Source organism: Panthera uncia, chromosome D1, assembly GCF_023721935.1.
Source record: "Panthera uncia isolate 11264 chromosome D1, Puncia_PCG_1.0, whole genome shotgun sequence".
NCBI classification, from domain to species: domain Eukaryota; kingdom Metazoa; phylum Chordata; class Mammalia; order Carnivora; family Felidae; genus Panthera; species Panthera uncia.
Genome location: NC_064808.1, coordinates 49,346,722 through 49,364,873, shown reverse-complemented (window position 1 = coordinate 49,364,873; position 18,152 = coordinate 49,346,722). Strand labels below are relative to the sequence as shown.

Genomic DNA, 18,152 nt, shown 5'->3' with positions numbered 1-18,152 from the left:
CGACTGAGCCACCCAGGTGCCCCATCTAGCATTCACTTCTATCAGCTTTTATCAACATCTTTCACCCCTTATTTAGACACATTAAATTTTGCATTTCTTGTTACGTGGTGTCTGAACCTATGAATAAATGTGGAAACCTGGGGAGAGGGATACCTGGGAAGGGGGACGTGTGAGAGTGCACCTCAAATGCAGCACAGCACCCCTATAACAAAAGAATGGTTCCTGGCTTTTCTGAGTGACAGAGATAACATCTCTAAGACATCCTATCTCAGATAAAGGGTCATGCAATGTTTTCTTGCCTTATGTCATAAGCAACTGAATTGTTCTGGCCCTGTAGTTAATGCTTCCACATTTGAGCAATAGGTTATCTACCAGTTAAGTTTCAAGTTTTGTGTTTTTTTCCTTTGGTTTCCTAGGGACTTTACAGGGAGTCAAGATGCTGTTTCATAGTTAGCTAGCCAATTTCCATTCAAACCAAAGTGTAAGTAAATGTTTTGAAGTCAGTGAAAATACAAAGTTAAATATACAGTATGATTTCATGCACATAAAAATGTACAAAAAAAGACTAGAAAGGATGAAGAGTTTTCTTGAATCTTTCATATATTTTATAATGGCTATGTATAATATTAATAGAAAAAGTAAATACACTTTAATTTTAAATACATAGGCATCCTCCTAAGGATTTCTTCTTGAAGCAAATGCTTCTTAGTGGGAGTTAGGGAAAACTATAAACGTTGCTTGGGATTACTTGGGTTATTTATAGAATTTTCTTCCCAGCAGCATTTATTGGGCTTAAAGTTAAGCTTTGATTAAAGCGGTTAACTAAATGAACATAATTATAAGCTTTCCTGTCCGTGATTATTGTGAAGATGTGAATTCGGATCAAATCCCTTATAATACTCATGGCATTTATGAGGTTTCTCTCCTGTGTGGACTCTTTGATGAATTCGAAGAGCTGAGCTATGACCAAAACCCTTGCCGCACTTAGCACATTGATAAGGCTTCTCTCCCGTGTGGACCCTCTGATGGATGTGAAGATTAGAGCTGTGACTAAAGCCCTTTCCACAATCATCACATTTATAGGGCTTTTCTCCTGTGTGGACTCTCTGATGAATGAGAAGATGTGAACGCTGACTGAATCCCTTACCACACTGTTCGCATTTATAGGGTTTCTCTCCAGTGTGTACTCTTTGATGAGTGTGAAGCTTTGAACTCTTGCTGAAGCCCTTCCCACATTCATGACAAGTATAGGGTTTCTCCCCTGTATGGACCCTCTGATGAATGCGAAGATCAGAGCTGTGACTAAAGTCCTTCCCACAGTCATCACATTTGTAAGGCTTCTCTCCTGTGTGTACTCTCTGATGAATCTGGAGATTTGAGCGCTGGGTAAAGCCCTTACCACAGTCATCACATTTATAGGACTTCTCTCCTGTGTGGACTAACTGATGAATTCGAAGATTTGAGCTCTGACTGAAGCCCTTACCACACTCATCACACTTATATGGTTTCTCTCCTGTGTGGACTCTCTGATGAACGTGAAGCACTGAACTCCGACTAAAACTCTTACCACACTGATCACACTTAAAAGGCTTCTCTCCTATGTGAAGTCTCTGGTGAATGTGAAGTAATGAATTTCTACTGAGGTCCTTACCACACTCAAATTTATAGAGTTTCTCTTCTGTATGGACTCTTTGATGATTGTGAAGGCTAGAGATCTGACTGAAGCTCTTACCACACATGTGGCATATATAAGAAACCTCCCCTGTGCAGACTCTCTGATGAAAGTGAACACCTAAGCTCTGACTGAAGTTACCATCAACTTCATCACATCCATACAGCTTCTTACCTATGTGAATTCTTGGATGTCTATATAGGTCTGATCTCTGAGAGAAGCATGCTGTGCTGATGGAGCACTGATAGAACTTTTCTCCAAGTTGATTTCTCTTGTGGAGAACACACTGCGAGTTCCAATAATAAATTTCTTTGCATTTATTACATCCACAGTATTTCTCTTCCATAGAGTCTTTCAGTAAGTCATGTTGATATATCTCCCCAATGTACTCTGGACGGGCTTCCCCTGTTGAGACACAAGAATGCTGAACTATGAGCTTCTGTTCTTTTTCCATAGAGAGATTTTTCTTAGATATGCCAAGATGGCATCTGCTTCCTTGAAAACCATGTGACTCATTCATGTAGATTTCTCTAGCATAGTCTTGAGGGGTGTGTTTTGTTTCTAAGAACTGCCAGGGTATAAACTTTGTATATTTTAAGTTCCTGGGACTTCTGCCTTCAAAAGTCAGCTCATAGTTCCCATACCCTGGAACTTGCGTGGAGAGTATCAACCATTCCTGATGGTGGGAAAGGTCTTGTTGCTTGAGGTCTTTGGAATCTATTCCTTGGATGGTTTCCACATAGCTTCTATTCTTATATATCTGAGTGCTGGCACTCCTCCAGCCTTGCCAGCAGGGATGATTGTCATGTTCTAAATATCTGAATCTTTCTTCTTGGGGTTTGTAACTCTCTTTCCAGTTTCCTAGAAGAATAAGCAGATTATCCAGTGGTGAGATGAAGGTGGTGTTAAAAAATTTCCAAGTATCTCACTGACCTCCAGAAATATATGTGTATCCAGAAAGAAGGATTAGGACTTAGGATTTAGGTCTGAAATTCATGTGTTTGTTTATTCATATGTGAATCCCTTCATTCACTTATTCATTCAATCCATAGATGTATCCTAAGCATCTACTACTACCACATACTGTTAGAAATCAAAAAATAAGGCTGACTGCTTCATGGAAATCATCTTAAAAACAGATTTACTTAGATTACTCTATTTGGGCATTGTTATGAGAAATAAAATATTTCTATTTTTCTATTCTAGCAGAGTGTGATAGATTGTGTGAAAAAATGGCTGTATTAATTCTGTACCTCTGCGTGTTCCCCTTCCATGCTGACTTTAGCTGGGCTATACAATTTGCTTTCTTTACTGGGACAATAGCAAAAGTGATACAAGCAGACTTGAAAGTGCTTGTACACTGGGGTTTGTCCTCTCTCTTGCTGGTTTTGAAAATTCTGTGACCACCAATATGTAAACAAGCCTGGGCTAGCCTGCTTGAAGAAGGATGTATGGTCAACACATCTCCATTATCCCTACTGATATCGACCTACTGCCAGACATGTGAGTCAGACTGTCCAGCCTCATTTTAGACCATCCAGCCCCAGTCAAATCACTCTATGATAGAAGTTCCATCTAACCAATGAGAATCATGGAAAATAATAAGGTTTGTTTTAAGTCACTAGTTTGAGGTAGTTTGTTATATAGCAAAAGCTAACTTGTACAAATAGTATGAAGAGAGAACAAATTTAGAACCACACAGAATGAATTATGTGTGGAGATCTGTATTTTAAGTGAATTCCAGAAAATAAATAAGAATAATCACAAATACCTATCAATACATAGCCTGGGTGTCTTAGAAGATGTCTTGCTCTATCTTCTATCTGTCATCTGATTTAAGACCCATTTCTGAGGATACTTCTCCTATCTCAATACAATACCTAGACAAAGAACCAAAATACTCAACAAAACTGGTCCCAGAAGAAACTAACTCTATTACCTAAGAGCTGGGATAACTTTACCTACTGACATGACATTTGTGTAGTTCTCCCACATGACCTCTCTGTAGAGCTTTTTTTGAGAAGAATCCAGGAATTTCCACTCCTCCCAAGTGAAAATAACAGTCACATCTTCAAATGTTACTGCCATCTGGTCAAAGATCAGATTTTCCAGGAAGAAGAGATCTAAATGAGAAGATGGACAAAGCAATAGCCATTCAGCACGTAATGTAAGTAACAAAGCAAATAAAAAAATAAAGAACTTTAATAATGAAGAAAAACAAGAAAGGTAAGAGGAGACATAACAATAGCGGATGGCTAAATAATGTATCCAGTCACTGAAGCCGGATACCCGGCTTTCCATCTTAAGAAACATTTATATAGCATCTGTCTGCTAACCACTGGGCTAAGTACTTCACATATTATTTTAAGTAGTCCTCACAGTGACCCTCTCGTAGATACGATTATCATCCCTATTTTAAAAATTAGTAAATAATAGTTGAAAAAACTTAAGTCAATTCCCCCCAACCCTTTTTATTCTGGAAATGTTCATCTTCCTGCTCCAATCTGGGTTGGCTATTCTTTTTAGTGCTCCATTTTCAAGATTATATGATTCTTCCTCATTTGTGAATTACTCCATTAATTGGGAGGCACAGGCCCAAATTAGTTCAATCAAGTTTATGAATGGTAAGTCCACGGCCACTGAAAAAAGCAAAGGTGAGATACAGACAAGGTTTTCAAGATACACTTTTGGTTTAAAGGAGAATCTCCAAGCATGGTTACACTGCATGTTTGAAGTCCTTATCATCATTCACGTGGCTGGGTATTCTAGAGCAAAAAGAATTTTTCTCAGAATCGTTTCACCGTTCATAAGCCTTCATTGTTGTTTCTAAGACTTTTTGTTTGTTTAATTCCTTTGCAACCAACTTTTTCTTTCTTTTCTGGAAATACTTTAGGATCCTCTTTTTTGACTGACCCTCTGCTTCCAATGTTAAAGATGTATCCTCAGCTTCCCTGAAGTTCACAGGGCTCATCAAATCCTTCTTATGCTTATTCCCCTGTGGAGCATTCCAGGATGGAATGTCTTTAGCCCTATGCAGCTCTTCCCACTGTTGCTCCTGTTGCCTTCCAAGTTACTGCTGAAATTTCTCATTTGCTAATGGCTCTTTACTTCATCATTTTTTTTTTAGTTTTTTATCATCATGCAGTTTTAGAAAGAAGAGATAAATGTATGTATTCAGACTGCCTAAAAATACTTCTCTTAGTGGAAAGAACAGCTCATAAGTTGGTTATGTGACACATTTCTTTGATGACATATTCTCAATTTTAAAATTCAATTCAAAATGTTTAGTAAATACTACAATAAAGAAAATACATACTTTTAATGGAGGAAAACTAGAATATCATGACCATCAAATCATTATAATCATAGCAGTTAAATACCAAAGGTTATGTGAAAAGGGCTGTTATCTCATTTACTATGACAACAATCCTAGAAGGTATAATTATCAACACTAAAGGAATAAGGAAACCAACATTTAAATTTCTTTTTTCTGATGTTTATTTATTTTTGAGGCAGGGGGGAGAGCAGAGAGAGAGGGAGACTGAGGATTCAAAGCAGGCTCTGTCCTGAGATTGGAGGGCCCTAACACTGGGCTCGAACTCATGGATCATCATGACCTAAACCAAAGTCAGATGCTTAGCCAGCCAACTGAGCCACCCAGGTGCCCCAGAAACCAACATTTAGCAAGATTAAGTAACTTGTATAAGGTCATTCAGTTGCAAAATAGCGGTTTTTAAACCCAGGCCTACTGTAAAAGAAGTAAAACACAACTTGGTGAAGGGTTGTAAATCAAGATTTCCATGTACATCCTTATTGTGTTAACAAAAGGACAGAAGGAAGATGTATTGAAATATTCAAGGATTTAAAGTATACCACCCAGGTACTGTTTTCCAAAAAACCTACATGAAAATCCATGCGTCAACAATGAAATATTAACCACAAATAAGAACTCAAGAATGAGAAAATTCAATGCTGTTCATTTTTAAATGTTTATAACATAAATGTTAAAAATGTAAAATATAATAAGTCTGTGGGACGCCTGGGTGGGTCAGTCAGTTGAGCATCCAACTTTTGATTTCAGCACAGGCCACAATCTCGCAGTTTGTGAGTTTGAGCCCCTCATTGGACTACATGGTGCACAGCCTGCTTGGGATTCTCTCTCTATCCCTCTCTTTCTGCGCCTCCCTTCTCTCTCTCTCAAAATGAATAAAATAGACTTAAAAAAATATAGTAAGTCTATTTTAACATAAACAAATGAATATACATAGACATCTGGCTAGCTAGCTAGACGAAATAAGTAAATTGGGATGCTCAGAAGCCCAGACTACAGGAGTGAAAACTGGAATTAGAACAGAAAATAAATGAACCCACTGGTTCCTTATTTTGTAAAAAGTACAGAAAAGTAAAACTCGGTCTGTTGGCCTGTTGTTATTGGCTTTATTTTTAAAAATGTTTAAGAATTGCTTTAAAAAATACACTAGAGATTCAGAGTTTAGTCACTCTTACTGAAAACAAATTCATAAAATTTTCATTAATTCTGAATAATAATAAAAAAAACCAACTGAAAGTCTACCCTCCCTAAATAAGTTGAGAAGTAACCAGGATAGTTTTTACTGTGTCCTTTCTGACCTTTATTCATTCATACACACAAACATACATACACACCCCACTGAAATTTTCTCTTAACAAAGACATGACAATTCTGGTTTGCATTTCTCATGTAATATATAATGTACAACTTCACATTTCAGTACATATATATGTCCATCTTATTTGTGGTAGTTTTAAAATATGTCCACAAATTATATGATTCCCTTCCCTCCAAGAAGTGTTCCCGACCCCTTGAAAGTGGACTGGACTTAGGGACTCACTTCTGAGGAATATTACATAAAACAACAGAAGGGGAAGAAGACATGGTATGCAACTTTCAAGACTAGCTCTTAAGGGCACTGCAGCTTCCTCCTTGCCCTTTTTCTTAGATCACTCTCTCTTGAAGAAGCTACCTTCTATATGGTGAAAATACTTAGGAGCCTTGAACAGGACATGTGGCAAGGAATTGAGGCTTCTGTCCTCAGTGTGAAATGAGGCATTCTGCCAACAGCCACATGAGTGAAACATCTTAGCAGAAGATCCTCCGGCCCCAGTGAAGCCTTCTGATAACTGCAGTCCTGCTGACAGCTTGACTGCAGCCCCGTGCGAGACCCTGGGTTGGGACCACACAGCTATGCTGCTCCCAGATTCCTGACCCTTAGAAACTGAGTGAAATGAAAAAATGTGTGTTATTTTAAACTGCAATAAATAAATAACATACTATTGTTCTACCAAGCATTCTGTTAGCGGTTAATTACTATTACAGTCAAATTGTTTTAGAAAAGAGAAAGTGAAAATTGCTAGCTCATTATGTGGCTAGTGTAATCTTGACTCCAGGAGCAGATAAAGACAGTATCAAAAAGTAATTGTAAAATTACAATCCCATTTGTAAATTTTATAAATCTATAAAAATCCTAAATAAAGTATTAACTAATTGAATTCAGGAATATATTAAAAATATGAATCATGATTACGCATGGTTTATTACAGGAAGGAAGGACAGTTCAACATGATAGAGAAAATCTATCAACATAATTCACTATATTAATAGACTATAGAAGAAAACCATAATTAGCTGATGCAGAAAAATCATGTGATAAAGTTCATAATGTTCAACACCTATATATGATCTTTAAAAACTTTCAACAGGGGCAGGGGGGGCGCGCCTGGGTGGCTCAGTCGGTTGGTTGAGCTTTCGACTTCGGCTCAGGTCATGATCTCACGGTCCGTGAGTTTAAGCCCCGCATCGGGCTCTGTGCGGACACCTCAGAGCCTGGAGCCTGCTTCAGATTCTGAGTCTCTCTCTCTGCCCCTTCCAACTCACGCTCTGTCTCTCTATCTCAAAGATAAACATTAAAAAAAAAAAAAAATTAAAAACTTTCAGCAAGGAAGCCAGGGTGGCTCAGTTGGTTAAGCCTCCGACTCTTGATTTCAGCTCAGGTCATGATCTCGTGGTTTGTGAGTTCAAGCTCCATATTGGGCTCTGCACTGTCAGAGCTTGGGATTCTCTCTCTGTCTCTTGTTCTGCCCCCCTCCCCTGCTCATGCTGTCTATCTCTGTCTCTGTCTCTCAAAATAGGCAAATAAACTTTTAAAAAAATTTAATAAAAATAAAAAATAAAATAAACACTTCTAGCAAAGTAGAAATAAACTCCCTAAATTGGTAAAGGTTACATATTAGGAACCTTCATCAAAATCAGAACTTGAATGTAGAATCTTTGTATGTGTTCCTTTTATTATGGTAAACAAGAATGACTACCATTACTGTTGCTTTCAACATAGTACCAAAGGTCTGACAAATACTATAAGAAAATGAAACAAGAGGCATAAGAATTAGAAGTAAAAACAAAAAAAAGTAATTATTTGCATATGTTATTGCAATCTATGTAGAAAAATGAACAGTATTCAAATAAACCACAAACTAAATAGAGAGCTCAGCAAAATTACCAGATACAATAAAATGACAGCATAATTGTATCAGCAATCAACTACTAGAAAATAGAGGGTATAGGGGTACCTGGGTGGCTCAGTAGGCTAAGCATCCAACTTCAGCTCAGGTCATGATCTAGCAGTTTGTGAGTTCGAGCCCGCATTGGGCTCTGTGTTGACAGCTTGGAGCCTAGAGCCTGCTTCAGATTCTGTGTCTCCCTCTCTCATTGCCCCTCCCCCGCTCGTGCTCGCTGGTTCTCTCAAAAATAAATAAACGTTAAAAAAAAATAGTATCATTCACAAAAAAGCAAAACAAAAACAAAAAACCACTATCTTAACCAAGAACATAAAGAAATCTTTGAAGAAAATTTTTAAATTCCAATAAACAGAAGATGATCTAAATAAAGAAGAAGCATACTTCCATGTTCTTGGATGGGTTGAATTAAATTCAATATACCCCCAAATTTCCAGCTGGATTTTTTAAGGAACACAATATACTTTTTCCCCTAAAATTTACAGGGAAGGAAAAGAAGTCTATAAAGACTTAAGTAAACCAAGCAGGAAGACTTGCCCTACCAGATAGTGACATACCACGAAACTACAACATTAAATCAAAACTGAAAAAAGACCAGTAGAACAGCATGGAAGACTCAGAGACTGTGTTTGTTTATATATGAAAACACATTAACAATAAAGATGGCATTAAACATAAAAGAGGAAAGAATGGATTATTTACTATATGGTGTTGTGAAAACTGATTAACTATATGAGAAAACATAAACATGGATTCCAACTTAGTATCATATACAATGTGAACACTAGATAGATTTAAAAAGGGAAATCAATAAAGAAAATGGTGGAACTGAAAAACATTTACTATTATGAAATGAATCCAAGAGCCAGTTCTTTGGAAGAAAAATATTAACAATAAAATAGATAAATTACCAGATAGCTAGCCAAAGGGGGAAAAAAGGAGTGAGCATAAATAGAAAAAAATTAGAATTGACATTGGGGAAGTAGGAACAGATACAAATTTAACTGAATGTGGGGCGCCTGGGTGGCTCAGTCGGTTAAGTGTCCGACTCTCAGTTTCAGCTCAGGTCATGATCTCACAGTTTCGTGGGTTCGAGCCTTGCATCAGACTCTGTGCTGGCAGTGCACAGCCTGCTTGGGATTCTCTCTCTCTCTCTCTCTCTCCCTCTCTCTCTCTCTCTCCCTCTCTCTCTGCCCCTCCCCCACTCATGCTGTCTCTGTCTCTCTCAAAATAAATAAACTTGAAAACTTAAAATTAACTGAATGTTAGGTGGGCACTTTCTACAGCTCTTTTAAAAATTAATCTTAATAGAAATAGGAAATATATTTTTTTCCTAGAAAACCATTCAACAAGTCCTAAAGAAAAAACAGATCAGCTATATGAAAGAAATTGCTCAAGTTACCAAAGAACTATAGCCTTCAAAAATAACTGACCCAAATGTTTTCTAACATAAATTCTCTCAAATTTTCAAGGAACAGAATATTCAAAGTTATTAAATTATTCCAAATCATATAGAAAAACTATCAAAACTTTTAAGACATTGAGGAAAACACTGAGACAGTAAAAGTCAGAAAACTATAGATCTATACTGTGTTACTAATGAATATTGATATAAACTTCAAGGATAAAGTAAAATATAAGGCTAATAAAATCCAGCAACACCTATATTTATAACATACTGCCATACTGCCAGTATTATCTTATTTTTTTACAGTTTCCCTGGAATTCAGGAATGGCTTGGCTGGGCAGTTCTAGTTCAGATCCCTCAGGAGATTGTTGAGTTGTTGACAGGAGCAGCAATTACTTTTTTTTAGAGGCTTGCTTGATTCGGCTGGAGGATTCATTTTCAGGGTGGCTCACTGACAAGGCTGGCAGGCTGGTTGTGACTGTTGATGGAAGATCTTAGTTTCTTTGCATTTGTTCACATGGCCTAGGCTACCTCTCAATGTAGAGGCAAGCAAAAGCTGCGTCCTTTCTATGACTTAGCTTTGGAAGTCACATAGCATCACTTCTGCAGTACTCCACTGATTGAGGTAATCATAAACCCCAGCCAGATTTGAGAAGAGGGGACACAGATCCTACTTTTTGGTGGTAAGAGTGTAAGTCACATCGTAAGATGAGCATGAAGAGTCCAATATGTTACAGGTGTGGTCATCTTTAGAAAATGCAGACGCAATCTGCTACAATATCAAAGCAAATTGTAGCATGACAGAATGGTGCTTTATTCCAAAAGGTAAACAAAGGAAGGCCCAAATGAAGAAAATATTAACTATAAACTGTCATAACAATGTTAAATAAGAAAAGCCATATATTTTAATCAGTGCCAAAAAGGTACTTCTTAAAATTCGGTATGGATCCTTCATTTAAAACTACAAACAAATCAAGTTAGCAAAATAAAAATAAAGACATGCAAATATATCTCAAATCCAAAAGTAAAACATTAAAGGCATACCCAATAAGACTGGAAACTTGACAGAGATACTGCAAATTCACTATATTTAAACCACTGATGAAACCACTTCCCAAAGCAAGTAGAGGGTATGGTATATGGGAAACCAAAGAAAATCAACTGAAAATTATTAGTAATTATAAGGGAAGTCAATTCTAATACTAGGTTTGTACCCTAGAAAACAAACACATGTATGCCAGAAGATACATACAACAAGTTTTTCAGTATATCAAAAAGACTGGAAGCAAAACAAAAGGCCCAACAACAGTAGGATGGATAAATAAGTTGCTGGTCATACTGTGAAAGCATACACAACAGTTAAAAAAAACTTTAGGTACATGAATCAACATGGATACACTGTAAAAATCTAACATTATACTAAAGAAGCTATTCACAGAATAGTTATATAGAGTCCATTTATATAAAACTAAAAAAAAATAGGTAAGGAATAATAAACATAACATTTAAGATAGCAGTTGCCTCTAGGAAAAGGAGGGAATGAAATTGTGGGGTTAGCAGGGTGGCTTTTAAAAGTATTTGCTGGTCTAGGGGCCCCTGGGTGGCTCAGTCGGTTAAGCGCGTCTAACTTCGGCTCAGGTCATGATCTCGCGGTTTGTGTGTTCGAGCCCCGCATCGGGTTCTGTGCTGACAGCTCAGAGCCTGGAGACTGTTTCAGATTCTGTGTCTCCCTCTCTCTGCCCCTTCCCCACTTGCACTCTGTTTCTCTGACTCAAAAACAAACAAACATTAAAAAAAATTAAAAGTATTTTCTGGTCTAGATGGTGGGCATTCATGTTATTATATTTTAATTTATACATACATGTTTTAGTATGTTCTTTTGCATGTATGAATGCATCACAATAAAAGTTCAAATTAACCATGTGAAGTTTAGACATATAGTCATTAAAAGTTATTTGTAAAACGACATTTACAATACCAATTAAAAAATAAAATTCCTGGGATGCCTGGCTGACTTAGCTGGTTAAGTGTCTGACTCTTGATTTTAGCTCAGGTCATGATCTCGTGGTTTGTAAGTTTAAGCCCAGCACCAGGCTCTGTGCTGACAGTATAGAGCCTGCTTGGGATTCTGTCTCCCTTTCTCTGCCCCTCCCCTGCTCACAATCTCTCTCTCTCTCAAAAATAAATAAACAAAAACATTAAAAAAATATAAATTTCTAAAAGCTTAACAAAAATACTTAGAACCTAGATAAATGTAGCTTTTAAATTTAGAAAGCACTCCTCAATCTTAGGTAGGAGAAATAAACATAATTTTGTTCTCATTAAACTTTTTCAATGATACTTACAGGTTTGGGGGTGGGTCTGAGAAACTGATTTTCAAATACTTTTGTGGGAGAAAGAAAAACCATTATTAAAAAGAAATGACACCCAAAAAACAAATAATCCAGTGAAGAAATGGGCAAAAGACATGAATAGACACTTTTCCAAAGAAGACATCCAGATGGCTAAAAGACACATGAAAACATGCTCAACATCACTCATCATCAGGGAAATACAAATCAAAAACCATAATCAGTTACCACCTCACACCTGTCACAGAGGCTAAAACTAACAACTCAGGCAACAACAGATGTTGGCGAGGATGCGGAAAAAGAGGATCCCTTTTGCACTGCTGGTGGGAATGCAAACTGGAACAGCCACTCTGGAGACGAGTGTGGAGGTTCCTCAAAAAATTAAAAACAGAACTACCCTACAACCCAGCAATTGCACTACTAGATATTTATCCAAAGGATACAGTAGTGCTGTTTCGAACCGGCACATGCACCCAAATGTTTATAGCAGCACTATCAACAATAGCCAAAGTATGGAAAGAGTCCAAATGACCATCAATAGATAAATGGATAAAGAAGATGTGGTGTGTGTGTGTGTGTATGTGTGTGTGCATATGCATGTGTGTGTGTGTGTATATGTGTATAATGGAATATTACCTGACAATCAAAAAGAATGAAATCTTGCCATTTGCAACTACGTGAATGGAACTAGAGTTTATTGTGCTAAGCAAAATTAGAGAAAGACAAATATCATATGACTTCACTCATATGTGGAATTTAAGATACAAAACATATGAACATAAAGGAAAAGAAGCAAAAGTAATATAAAATCAGGGAGAGGGACAAAACATAAGAGACTCTTAAATATAGAGAACAAACTGAGGGTTGCTGGAGGAAGTGTGGGTGGAGGGATGGGCTAAATGGGCAAGGGGCATTAGGGAGTACACTTGTTGGGATGAGCACTGCATTTTATATGTAGGGGATGAATCACTGGATTCTACTCCTGAAATCATTATTGCACTATATCATAACTAACTTGGATGTAAAGTTAAAAAAAAAAAAAAGAAGAATTAAAATAAAAAAATGAGAGGAGACTAACCCAGTGGCATATTAAAACTCTGTAACTCTGTAATTATAACACCATGAGGTTGACACAGGAATAGACAAGATCAATACAAAAGAATAGAAATCTGGAAATGGACCCAAATATAGCAGAGAATTCAAACATGATAAAGGTAATATCAAATTTGTGGGGATAAGATGGCTTATATATGGTGCCGGGATATCTGACTAGCCATTGGCCAAAAAAATATATTAAACTAGATTCCCTGCTCAATTCTTATGTTTTAGCGACTAGAAATAGTTGTTGTACATTATATTGTAAATAATAACTAACATAATAGCAACCAATTCTTATTGATTCTATTTGTCCACCACTGTGCTGGGTTTTACATATTTGACCTTATTTAACCTTCTTAACCCTACTAAGTTCTATTTCCCCACTTCAGAGATGAGAAACTGGTTAGGTAATGCAATCTAATTCACATAACTCAGAAGTGGCAGAAGCATGAAACAACCTTAGAATAGTGGACCCAGAGCCTGTATTTTGACCAATATGCTATATTAAAAAAAACATACTGAAAGGTTAATATATTCAATATCTAAAACTTATAAGTAACTTTTACTTCCTTTTTTCCCAAAATGGGCTATCTTCCTTCCTTTTATCCTTAAATGAGGAAAAAGAAAGGCTAAATTACTCTTCATTGCCCATTAAACGCACTATATATATACAGGAACAAAATTAAATACACGTCGATAGCAGAATTGAGAGATGGGTCCATGAAACAGGACAGCCCCAAAAGTGATCTGTGTGTACAACTGTGTATGTGTGTATATGTAATGAAGTTGGTAATTTGGTATATAAACAAGTAGCACTACAACCAATGGAGAAAGTAAACGTTGCAAGAAAAATAAGAAAGTGGGAGGTAAGAAAGAATGTTTAAGTTCTATCATTTCTCACACCAAAATAAATACCTGAAAGGCTTCAGAGTTAAACTTTTAAAATACTTGAAACTATAAAAAAATAATTGAGGAAAATGAAAGTAATTATGTATTAGATTTGAGGGTGAAGAAGAGCTCTCAGAGCATAAAATTGTATTAATGAAAAGAAATAAGATTTCACTCTATACAGATTTGAAACTTACATGAATAAGTCCCAAAAGGCAAATGACAAAAGGGAGAAATATAGCAATTAGCAAATGGTTTGTATCTTTTACATACAAAGAATACTTTTCATCAAATAGAAACAAAAAATTCAGTAGGAAAAAAAAGTAATGCATGTCAAGAGGCATACATTATTTATGTCAAAGAAAGAATGCACCAGTAAATGCATGTAAAAAATGGTCAACCTTTCTAAAGATTAAAGAGATGCAATTAAAGGCAAAATCTTAAATACTCCAAGCTGGTAAAGGTTCAGAGAGAGAGGATCTTTCATCAAATGGTTACAGAAGTTAATTCATGTAGTATTTCTAAAAAAGAACTTAAGTTTTTCAAAAGCCTAAAATATAGACATTATATTCTTTGGCTCTGTTATCCTATTTCTCCAAGCGTATCTTGAAAGACATAAAGAGAGATACACTTAATAAATTATGTATAAAAATATTTAATAGAAAATGTTTATAAACAGCAAAATATTGAGAATTACTTTAACTTTTCCCCAAAAAAGAAAATTTAAATAAAGTACATATAGCTGGAAGGGAACATATATACCTAGAGTACAGTACACATACCTGGAATGGAATAATAGTCTTAAAAACTCATGTTACCAAAAGACATTTGAAAAAAGTTCAATTATATGTTAAATGAAAAAAATTATACAAAAACTGGCCATCCATAATTCAACAAATATTCAATGAGTGCTTACTACATGCCACGCACAGTTCTATGTACTGAAAATGTTCTCTGCCTTCATGGAGCCTATTTCTCATGTTCAAATTTTTTTTATATATACTAATCTACATATATGCATGTTAGATTACCTATATGTCTACTTTTGTACGTATGTGTACATATTAGTGTTTTTACAGATTAGTATGTATTTGTATCGAATATTAGATAAAAGACTATAAGTAAATAGATCCAAATGTCAGTAATGGCTGCCTCTGGTTGATGTGCAGGGGACTGAGTGGTGCACAAGAATAAGTAACCAATTAAACAAAAATAGCATAGCTTTCCACAATGTGACCTCACTTTATACATGCATACTTAGGTTCTACTGTAACTAGCTCTGTTTTCTTAGTTTTCCCCTCAATTTCTGCCTGAGACTAAATGATGATCTTCCCATCTAGAATACTACCTTCCTGTTCATGATGATTTTTTCAAATCTGAGTTTCTATTCCTGTCTTTTAAGTGCCACTCATTCTAACACATTAATGTTTGCTAACTTGAGAAATTATTATTGACCTCATATGGTTTATCTCCTCAGTGTTCAGAAAAAAATTCTTATATTTCTTGATCTCAGAGCATCAAGAACGGTACAAATTTTACAGTAGACCTGAATGACTGGCTGAATAAATGAGTAAATGTTGGGAAAAGACACTGGGTGGGAATAGGAGGTTTGGAAGTTTCTCAGCCAAATGAGGAACATTTTCTACTCTGGTTCATCCATCCCCACTGCCACTTCCACTATTCCCACCACCTATGGATAATTCCAGGGGTATTTTATAAATAAGAAAAGACATTCCTACTCACCTGGGATCAGACTATGAAGAAAATAGTGAACATTGCTTCCTCCTGTATGCTCCTCTTTTAGGGAAGGGTGGAGTTTTGAGGAGTCTGAGCTGAGGGAGAAGAAAGGAGGAATGAAAGACTGGGCATGCCTTGCAATCATCCCCACATACTAACTGGGTGTGACCCCCAAACCTCCTAGAAAGAGGCCAGAAAGAACATAAGAACGTTTCTGTTCCTTTTCAAGGGCCAGATAGGAGAGTTATGAGAATTGGAACCAGGACTTAATTTCTGAACCTTTAAAAACTTCAAAGGTACAATTCTTGTTTGGGCATGAAAACAGAATTTGATCTCACAGTCCCTCCAGGGATGCAGATGCTCTCTAATGTAATTTAACCTCTCTGAGCCCCAAGGCTTTCCTTATTAATTATTAACAAAAATAGTAAAATAATAGAAATAGGGCACTTATTTTCTATTCTTAAAGTATTTTTCTTATTTTGTTCAGTAAAGTAGAAAGATAATTCCATTGCTCTTCTCTACTTAATACACAGAAATACTGGATTTACTATCAGAGTTCCTAGAATCTTACAGAACGGTCCCAGATCTAGCGTTCCCTGGACTTCATCAGTCTCTGTCACTAACCACTTGTAGAACTTTGAAAATGACCAAACTTCTAGACCTCCCAGGGCCTCACTTTCCTCACCTGTAAAATGGGGGCATGAGCCTTTGCTACCCGGGTCCTGCCTTGGTGATCACAGGTCCCTGGGGAAAATGATAAACAGTTAAGAGCCCTCTTTCTCTAGAAAGAAAAAAAAAACGATTCGTGGACGGCCCGAGAGCAGCATAGCTTTGGGCTCTCCCAACGCGCCACGGGCTGCCCGAGTGTTTTTGGATTCAGACACACAAATGGTTCTCAAGGAGCGGGATCTGCTCGCATCAGAGCCACCGATCTGCGTGGCCTCTGCTTCTGCAGCGCAGATGCGCGCGGCCTCCGTTCCACGTCCAGACCCCCGACCCCAGCTCCGCCCCAACACCTTCCAGTCCCAAGCACCCCGGTCCCGGGGTCAAAGCTGCCTCTGTCCTCCTCTCTTCTTCCCCTCAGTCGGTTTTAATTTGGGGAGGGCGACTGTGAAGGACCCACCTACACTGGTGTCTTCGGGATTTCTAAGCCGGGAGCCGCTTCTCGGCCCCACACCCTCCCTTTTCTGCCACTTTTTCTTCAGCCACAGCTCTCCCCGCTTCTGGCTCGGTGCTCCCGACAATCCGCGTCACTAGTGGAACCTCTGAGGGGGGACAGGACCGGCCAAAACAGTCCGTCTACACAAACAATGGCCGCAGCCCCGCTAGACCGAAAAGGAAGCCCCGGGCCTCCAAATAGACACTCGGAGTGTTTCCATGGAGACGGGAGGGGCGGGGCGGGAAAGGAAAGGAAAGCGCCGGAGAACGTGGCTCCTGATTGGACAGAAGGCCCGGGACTCAGTTCAGCGGTCTGTCGCAGGCGTTCGGGCACCGGAGACCTGAGTTCTCCGAACTCTGAGTGGAGAATAGGACCGAATCACCGCCCGCCCCCCCGTCCCGATGCTAACGAAATAGGGCTACTCTAGGTGCTTTTAGGGACTCTGGAAAGGGGGGGGGGCTGGGGATTCACGGAATGGAGAGGCCAGCCTCGAAGAATTCTGGGACCCTCACAACCCGCCAGTGCGGAACTCCCCAACAGGAACCTGGGGAAACCCTTGCTGTCACTTCGCCTTTGGGGGAGAGAGGTGGTTGCTCCCGCTGTCCTGAGCCCTCGGCAGAATAGGCACCCCACTAGCTCTGGCCCGAGCATTGTCCTTAAACTCCAGGTTGGAGTCGCGTAGCCACAAAGAGGACCTTTTAAATTCCAGGTTACGGTTGCCCAGGATCCGCTTGGCTTCTGCTGACTCGGTAGAGGGGTCGCGCTTTCCTCCTTCCTCCCTCTTCTCTTTCTGCCAAGTCCCGGGCTCTCTGGAGACTCCTGGCAGAGAGGAGAAAGACAAGGTGGGGACCCAGGCGGAGCCGTGGGAAGGAGCTCTAGAAAGAGATCCAATCACCTGCTCTTCTATTATCTTGTTCAATGTTCTCTTAGGAAAATATTTTCATTTCCTTAGGCGCTTCTCCTCAAACTTGGGCTGGATCAGTAGTATTCAAATATTGGTCAAGGAACGTTTTTTAGGGTAGTCTTTAAAAGCAAGGGACTCGTTGGATTCTATTCTGACCACACCACCCACTCAGGATGTGATCTTGGCTGAATAACAACTTTTTGTGTCATCATTAAAATAGGCAGCATAATAATTTTTTTTACCGGCTTGTTGTTAGAATTAACTGAGTTAGTGTCGTCAAAATGCTTAAACTGGTCCCTGGCACATAGGAAGTACTCTATAAATGTTAACTATGTATTTACAGTTCAACGTTTAGCAGAAGTGGGTGGTCCAGGGCCTACCCG

At 38.2% G+C, this 18,152-nt stretch overlaps 1 protein-coding gene across 2 annotated transcripts; it reads right to left on the bottom strand.

Annotated features, from left to right (window-relative positions):
* Positions 1-566: 566 nt before the first annotated feature.
* ZNF214 (zinc finger protein 214) lies at positions 567-17,070 on the bottom strand. Of its 2 annotated transcripts, XM_049650878.1 has the most exons (5): positions 16,830-17,070; positions 16,392-16,450; positions 15,713-15,801; positions 3,634-3,795; positions 567-2,533 (listed from the first exon to the last, which is right to left on the bottom strand). In XM_049650878.1, the coding sequence occupies exons 2-5, from the start codon at positions 16,406-16,408 to the stop codon at positions 837-839; spliced, it is 1,965 nt and encodes a 654-aa protein (XP_049506835.1). In that variant the 5' UTR covers positions 16,409-16,450; positions 16,830-17,070; the 3' UTR covers positions 567-836. The 2 variants fall into 2 exon arrangements, with proteins under 2 accessions (XP_049506835.1, XP_049506846.1); XM_049650889.1 differs by lacking the exon at positions 16,392-16,450.
* Positions 17,071-18,152: the final 1,082 nt, after the last annotated feature.